The sequence below is a fragment of the Neoarius graeffei genome, chromosome 10, assembly GCF_027579695.1.
Source record: "Neoarius graeffei isolate fNeoGra1 chromosome 10, fNeoGra1.pri, whole genome shotgun sequence".
Classification (NCBI taxonomy): Eukaryota; Metazoa; Chordata; class Actinopteri; order Siluriformes; family Ariidae; genus Neoarius; species Neoarius graeffei.
In genome coordinates this window covers 90976409-90985271 of record NC_083578.1, presented here as the reverse complement: position 1 = coordinate 90985271, position 8863 = coordinate 90976409, and the positions used below count along the sequence as shown (strand labels likewise).

Sequence of the window (8863 nt, the reverse complement as noted above, 5' to 3'; positions counted from 1 at the left end):
GGAAAAAACAGACTCCACAGTCCCTTTAGCATGATGCTAACTCCTGAGGTGAAGTGAAAGGCGGCAAACTCGGCGCGCGCGAGGGTGTGTTTGTTCTGCTTTTCGCCGCGTGGGGGCGACAGGAGGGCGCGAGAGCGAGCCGTTCGGTTTTGGCACGCGCTCGGCTGACGCAGGCGCGGATGGTGGAGAGAGAGAGAGAGAGAGCGCGCGCGCGCAGACGGGTTTACAGGCGCGAGACCGCCGCCGCTCAGTCTGTTCCGTTGTGCGCGCGAGCGGCTTCGAGCTGAAGTTTCACTGCAAAAAAAATCAACCAATCAAAGCGCTGCGGAGTTTCAGCGCGCGAGCAAGCGAACCGGAAACTAAAGCACAGAAATCACAAACACTGATTTTTTCTTGTTTATTTATTTATTTATTGTTGTTGTTATTATTGTTATTATTTACCGGCGCAGCATGAAGTTCGCGGAGCACCTTTCAGCTCACATCACCCCGGAATGGCGGAAGCAGTACATCCAGTACGAGGTGAGAGACGGAACAAACAAACATCACGCGCACTCAGTAACCTAACGGAAGCGCGAGCAGAATGATGACCGGAAGCCTGCAGCAAATCTCTCTGTCTCGTGCATTTAACGCGCGTGCACCACAGATGGCACCGTTTAGAGAGAGCACAGGGCTGTAATGTCCTGTTTATAACACACTAATGTGCATTAGGAAGTTATATTGTACCCTAAGTGGAGAGGTAGAAAGGTAATGAGGTAGTGAGCTAGCAAGGTAGTGCATCAGTGAGGTAGGGAGATAGTGAGGTAATGAGACAGAGACCTATTGAGGTAATGAGATAGTGAGTTATTGAGGTAGGGAGATAGTGAGGTAGTGAAATAGTGAGCTCTGGAGGTACTGAGACAGAGACCTATTGAGCTAGTGAATTATTGAGGTGCAGAGATAGTGAGGTAGTGTTTTAGTGAGGTAATGCACTCATGAGGTAGTGTGTTAGTGAGACAGGGATGTAGTGAGGTAATGTGCCAGTGAGGTAGTGGTGTACTGAAGTAGTGCGCTGGTGAGGTAGTGGTGTAGTGAGGTAGTGCACTAGTAAGGTAGTGGTGTAGTGAGGTAGTGCACTCGTGAGGTAGTGATGTAGTGAAGTAGTGTGCTGGTGAGGTAGTGGTTTAGTGAGGTAGTGGTGTAGTGAGGTAGTAGGCTAGTGAGACAGCGGTTTATTGAGGTAGTGATGTACTGAGGTAGTGTTGTATTGAGGTAGTGGTGTAGTGAGCTAATGAGCTAGTCAGGTAGTGCACTCGTGAGCCAGTGGTTTAGTGAGGTACTGGTGTACTGAAGTATTGGTGTAGTAAGATAATGCGCTAGTGAGGTAGTGGTGTAGTGAAGCAGTGGTTTAGTGAGGTAGTGGTTTAGTGAGGTAGTGAGTTAATGCACTAGTGAGGTAGTGTGCTCATGAGGCAGTGGTTTAGTGGCGTAGTGGTGTATTGAGGTAGTGGTGTATTGAGGTAATGAGCTAATGAGGTAGTGGTTTAGTGAGGTAGTGGTGAGGTAGTGGTGTAGTGAGGTAATGTGATAGTGAGGTAGTGGTGTACTGAGGTAGTGGTGTAATGCGCTAGTGAGACAATGGTGTAATGAGGCAGTGGTCTAATGAGGTGTGGTGGTGAGGTAGTGGTGTAGTGAGGTAATGTGATAGTGAGGTAGTGGGGTAGTGAGGTAGTGAGGTAATGCACTAGTGAAGTAGCGGTGTACTGAGGTAATGTGATAGTGAGGTAGTGGTGTTATGCGCTAGTGAGGTAATGGTGTAATGAGACTGTGGTTTAGTGAGGTAGTGAGGCAATGCGCTAGTGAGGTAATGAGATAGTGAAATAATGGTTTAGTGAGGCAATGCACTAGTGAGGTAGTGTGCTAGTGAGGCAGTGGTTTAGTGAGGTAGTGGTGTACTGAGGAGGTGGTGTATTGAGGTATTGATCTAGTGAGGTAGTGGTTTAGTGAGGCAGTGGTGTGGTGAGGTAGTGATGTACTGAGGTAGTGGTGTATTGAGGTAGTGCTGTACTGAGGTAATGCACTAGTGAGGTAATGTGATATTGAGGTAGTGGTGTATTGAAGTAATTGTGTAATGTGCTAGTAATGGCGTAGTGAGGCAATGGTTTAGTGAGGTAGTGGTGTACTGAGGTAGTGACGTAGTGAGGTGATGGTGTAGTGAGGTAGTGGTGTATTGAGGTAGTGGTGTACTGAGGTAGTGGTGTAGTGTAGTAGTGCACCAGTGAGGTAGTGGTGTACTGAGGTAGCGGTGTAGTGAGGTAGTGGTGTACTGAGGCAGTGGTCTAGTGAAGTTGTGAGGTCGTGCGCTAGTGAGGTAGGAGTGTCCTGAGTTAGTGATGTATTGATGTAGTGTTTGTAGCAGAAGTGTGCAGGGTTGTGGGTTTTGTATCGGCTGTAGGTTGCTGTTTGAAGTGTTTTAGTGTTGGATTTTTGAGTGAGTTTGTTTGGTTCTGTTAATTTTAATCTACAAAATAATTCCAGCATTCAGTTTAAAGTAATGAATAAAACACAAAAACATGTTAACAAAGTTGTAATTAACATCATGATTAATGAAAGTTATTAACAGTAAAAGGTTTACATTTCAATTTTGTTAATAAGGTGCAATAAAGTAATAATAATAAGTGTATTAATAATATGTGAATCTATTTAATAACATCAACCAAACAGATATAAAATAAAATATATAAATAAAAATTCTAAATGAATTATGTTTTAATGAAGGGCAACATAAATAATACAAGACTAATAATACAATTAAAAAATAACTAAAATAGGTAAATAATATAATGTAATTTTATGTAAACAATAGTAATGTGTATATAATAAATATTATATATATATATTTAAATAATAAATAATATTTTAATTCTGTGCAAAAAAAAACTGCTGAGGTCTTAAACTAAATGTGATCCATAATAAAGAAATTGTATATACTAACGCATTTTTACGATATATTTTTAAGATGTGTGTGTGTCCTTAAAAAAGTAGAAAAAAAACCCCTAAAATAAATAAAAGTGTCAGTAAAAGCTCTTCGAACAATTCAGTTACAGAACTTCTCTTGGTTCTGTAACCATTTTTTCACATGATCCTTTTGAAAATGTAAACATTAGACTACAGTTAAATATTTCTTTTTGATTTTAACAAAAAATGGGTGGAACAGCAAATGTTGGACTGAAGCACTGCTGATGTGGAACCCGTTCTAGAACCTTTTATATGAACAATAAATATATAAAATATATAAATAAAGATGTACTGCGCTGTATTTTAGTTATAAAATAATATTGTGATAAAACAGATTTGTAGTTATATTAAAAGTAATATATTGTGATTATCGCTGAAATCTGTAACGTGAATATATTGGCACCTTTTCATTTTTATGTAAATACACGTTGCGTTTGTTATTTTTGTGAATATAAACATCATCATTATTAGTTTTGTTATTTTTATTGTTATTATTATAAAGGTACCAGTTCTGTGTTTTCAAATTAAATCATTTACAGAACTGTTCATTTATTTTGTTGGGTTTTTTTTGTATCTTATTCAGTGAATAAATCTTTTACACCACAATAATTTAATATTATAAATATTTTTAGCAGCATTTAAAAAAATTCTCTTTTTCATTTCCTTTTTACTGCACTGTTGCTCTTAAAGAACCTTTTATACAATATGTACACACACACACACACACACACACACACACACACACACACACACGGTGTATAATACAGCGAGTATTTCACTTTAAATCAGTGTGAGAAAAAAATGAATCATGTCTTTTGCATTTAATCGATAAATGTTTTAACACCGTCATGTGATTAAGGCAATAAAATCTGTCATTGTTTTAATCCTGAAGAAATTTCCTGGTTCTCTCTCTCTCTCTCTCTCTCTCTCTCTCTCTCTCTCTCTCTCTCAGAAGAATAAAGGGAAAAGGGATAAAAAATCCAGTAAAGAAAATGATTTATTTCACATTTCCAGCTCTTCTTCCTTCTCCTCTGAATTTATTTCCTTATTGATTTAGTTTTATTGCTAATTTTTCTTTCTTACCTTTCCACCTCTACCGTTTTTTTTTTTGCTTTTTCTTGACTTCCGGCCGCCTTCGTAGAACAAAGACATGAGCTCGAGACTGCTTTTTATCTCACAATAAAACACACCAATAATAATAATATTAAATAATAATAATAATAATAATAATATTTTAAAAAATAATGAATAATTGTACCTTAATATGGTTTGTGAGTAAAAGAGCTTTATTTTTTATTTTACTTAATTATTATTTGTAAAAAAAAAAAAAAAGGTATATGGATTTGTTTATGAAAATTAAAAACTAAATCACATTAAATAAAGATAAATAAAATAAATTATTGTTATAAAAAACAAGTAAATAGAGTCAACAGTAACAATCAGAACACTGTAAGAATTTACTGATGTAATAATAATAATAATAATAACAACCATAAAGTACATGATGAAGTCCATGACCAAAAATAAATTAATGATGAAAGTGTTTGTGTTGTGCGTCACTGAGATGTTTATCATCGTTCATCACTTGTGTTGATGGTTTTATGAGGCATTTAAAAATTATTCCACATAATTGGGTGGGTGGAGCTAAGAGGTGTAGGAGCATCCATGGTGGGTGGAGCTGAGGGATGTAGTAGAATCCATTGTGGGTGGAGCTAAGGGATGTAATAGCATCCATGGTGGGTGGAGCTAAGATATGTGGTATAATACATAGTGGGTGGAGCTAAGGGATGCAACAGAACATGTCATGGGTGGAGCGAAGAGCTGTGGTAGCATGCATGGTGGGTGGAGCTAGTGTTAGAGTAAATAAATGTGCATATATGCATGGAGTAAAAAATGTATACTTTTTGTAAATATGTAAATAAATATGCAAAGCCATCAACACAAATGTGGCAGTATGAATAATAAAGTAAGAAACAGTGTTTATAAAAGTAATTCACTAAAAAGTGTCAGTTATACAGATGTGAATATAAATAGCTTTATAAATGTTAATGAGATGTTATTAAAATATTTAAATGATTTATTAAATGCAAATCAGATATAAATGTTCACTCAGAGCTGAGCGCTGATGTCACATGTACAGCTTCAGTCTGTTCTCTGATTAAAATGTATGGAGACCTGCTGCCCTACACACACACACACACACACACACACACACACACACACACACACACACACACACACACACACACTTCACACTCTCCTGCTGGGAATACATCTGCTTTCAGCCTGACTGACCGTATGGATCCTGCAAATCCCAGAACAATACACACACACACACACACACACACACACACACACGTACACACACACACACACACACACACACACACACACACACACACACACACAATGCTGTACCTATGCATGTATCCTCCTCGGCTGTGTGTGTACGTTACTGTGGCGGCCATTTTGATGAATTGCTGTGTTCCTGAGAGCTACAACAACAACAATGAATAAATAATAATTGATATTGTTTGAGTTTCTTTTTATTTAGCTTTAGGGTTTTGGGTGACGTGACAAAAACATCATCTCACGATTCTCAAAGGCAATTCTTCGATACACAACATTTATCACGATATATTTAAAATTTTTTAATTAACAAAACCTGTTTGATGATTTATGTTATCTTTACAAAATTACATTTAACATTATAGATTATGTTATAATTTAATAAAATATAAATAAATACACAAAGGACGCAAGGTGATATGATGATTGTAAAATTAATTTTGTGATAAATTATGTGTTAAAATGCGCTTTACTGAGATGTGGATATCGTCAGAGCTCTGTAATAAATTTTATTTTTTATGAAATTATAAACTCAGAAGCGGCTGATATGATGTTCAAGTTTTGTTAATTTTGATGTTAAAAAGTGTTTCATTTTTAAAAGTGTCAAATGTTGCTTTTTTCTCTTTTCACCTTTTCTCCTCAGTGCCTTTGTTTATTTTTTTATGAATTTGTTTGTTTGTTTATTACAAATAAAAATATTGTTTTTTATATTTAAGAAAGTTATGATTTTTTCTCAACATTAAATAAAGTTCCATCAGTGCAGCACGAGTGTTCTTCTGGCAGTTTGTTTGTAGACTGTATCATCTCATCTCATCTCATTATCTGTAGCCGCTTTATCCTGTTCTACAGGGTCGCAGGCGAGCTGGATCCTATCCCAGCTGACTACGGGCGAAAGGCGGGGTTCACCCTGGACAAGTCGCCAGGTCATCACAGGGCTGACACATATGGCCCTTTTCCACTACCCTTTTTCAGCTCACTTCAGCTCGCTTCAGCCCGACACGGCTCGCGTTTCGACTACCAAAAAACAGCACGACTCAGCTCGCTTCAGCCCTGCTTAGCCCCTAAAACTCGCACCGTTTTGGAGTGGGGCTGAAGCGAGCCAAACCGAGCTGAGTGAGGCTGGGGGCGTGAGCAGACACTCCCCTGTGCACTGATTGGTGAGGAGGAGTGTCCTCACATGCCCACACACGCCCCGCGAGCACGCTGGGATCTGTAAACACCGTAAACCCGGAAGAAGAAGAATTACGAATTACGAGAATTTCTGAAGCCTTATGCGCCTCGCCTCATCTATACGCTCTTGCCAGTATCTGTTGGCGTTGTCGGTGACAACAAGCCACAGCACCAAGACCAGCAACACTAACGACTCCATGTCCTCCATGTTTATTGTTTACTATCCGGGTCGTGAGACTACCGCTTAAAAGATCACTGATGTCACTGTTTGCGCCGCCTAACGACATCACGTGACGTCCACCCACTTTCGCTAACTCCACCCAATGTGTCCACCCACTTCCAGCCAGCACGGTTCAGCGCGGTTGTAGTCGAAATGCAACTCCAACAGCCCCGCTCAGCCCGACTCAGCACGGCACGGCTCAGCCCGACTCAGCCGCGTTTGTAGTGGAAAAGCGGCAATAGACACAGACAACCATTCACACTCACATTCACACCTACGCTCAATTTAGAGTCACCAGTTAACCTAACCTGCATGTCTTTGGACTGTGGGGGAAACCGGAGCACCCGGAGGAAACCCACGCAGCCACGGGGAGAACATGCAAACTCCACACAGAAAGGCCCTCGCCGGCCACGGGGCTCGAACCCGGACCTTCTTGCTGTGAGGCGACAGCACTAACCACTACACCACCGTGCCGCCCAGACTGTATCGTGTACTGTAGAAATTTCTTTGAGAATCGTGATGTGATATTTTGATGAGATCATTCGGCCCTACAGTTCATAAAAATATAATCTAAACAAAACTGTAAAGATGTGTAGAATATAAAGTATATTTTATTAAAGTGTCAGTAAAAACCTCAGCTGTTTTAGTTCCTTTTGCATCAAAGTCAGTCAGAAGTCAGTTTTATTTTTTGTATTAAAAAATCCTTTAATTAAAAAAATAAAAGGAACATAGAGAAGGAAAAACAGATTTATAAAAGTCATAACATTTAACAGTTTTAAAGATTAAGTAAAAAACTTTAAGAATAAATCATCTGCTTTTGGTCATTAATTTATAAATAATTTAAAATATTTTTAGGAAGTATTTAAAATAATAATAATTATTATTATTATTAATTATGCCTTCGCCACCGTAAGGTGTAGGAGGCATTATGTTTTCGGGTTGTCCGTCTGTCTGTGTGTCCGTCCCGAAACCTTGTGAACGCGATATCTCAAAGGCTAATGAAAAGAATTTCACCAAACTTTCACCATTTGTGCGCTTTGGGACAAACATGAACTGATTAGATTTTGAGATCAAAAGGTCTAAGGTCAAGGTCACTGTGAGGTCAAATGTCTGTCCGGGAACCTTGTAAACACAATATCTCCAAGGCTGATACAAGTAATTTCACCAGGTCAAGATTACTGTGAGGTCAAATGTCCATCCCCAAATCACAACTTAATAAGGCGTGTAGTCTACCGGGCGGAGGCGTCCCCATCGACGCCGTTGGCATCAAGTTCTATCTAGTTTTTAAATCTTAATTATAACTTTAAAAGAAAATTTTAGTCATAAATATATCAGGATATTCATGATATCTCAGAATAAAATCTATTGTGGCGTCATTTATTACGATATGATGTTATATTGTTGCATCATCCAGTGTGATTTACAACATCCTTATTGATTTCTTTATTTCTTAAATAATATTGTCACTATTTCGCTGTTCCAGTGTTGTATTGTCAATATAAAAACAAAATTTTGTGACTGAAAGTAAACTATAGATTTAAATATGGAGTCATTTGAAAGACAGTTTTGTGATAAACGATGAGACGTGATCATGATGTGAACATTAAACACCAACTCTGAATAAAATAAAAACCTTGTGTAAGTCAGGAGAATAAACTAAATTAAAACGGAGGAAAAAGACGAAACTTTAAAATGTCTGTGCTCAGAATATTGAGAAATAAAGACAGAATTATATTTGATTGCTAAAGATCAATTCACCACCATCATCACCACCACCACCATCATCATCACCATCACCACAATCACCATCACCACCACCATTATCATCACCACAATCACCATCACCATCATCATCACCATCAGCACAATCACCACCACAATCATCATCACCATCAGCAAAATCACCATCACCACAATCACCATCACCACAATCACCATCACATCACCACAATCACCATCACATCACCATCATCATCACCATCACCACAATCACCATCACCATCATCATCACCATCAGCAAAATCACCACCACAATCATCATCACCACAATCACCATCACCACAATCACCATCACCACCATCACCATCACATCACCACAATCACCATCACATCATCACCATCACCACCACC

The 8863-nt window shown here is 38.6% G+C and overlaps 1 protein-coding gene across 1 annotated transcript in view; it reads left to right on the top strand.

Annotated features, from left to right (window-relative positions):
* The first annotated feature begins 275 nt into the window (after positions 1 to 275).
* Positions 276 to 8863, top strand: part of xpr1a (xenotropic and polytropic retrovirus receptor 1a) — a 151350-nt gene continuing 142762 nt past the window's right edge. Inside the window, exon 1 of the mRNA XM_060932620.1 lies at positions 276 to 519. Within this exon, the coding sequence (XP_060788603.1) occupies positions 451 to 519 (69 nt within the window). The 5' untranslated portion in view covers positions 276 to 450. The remainder of the gene's footprint in view (positions 520 to 8863) is intronic.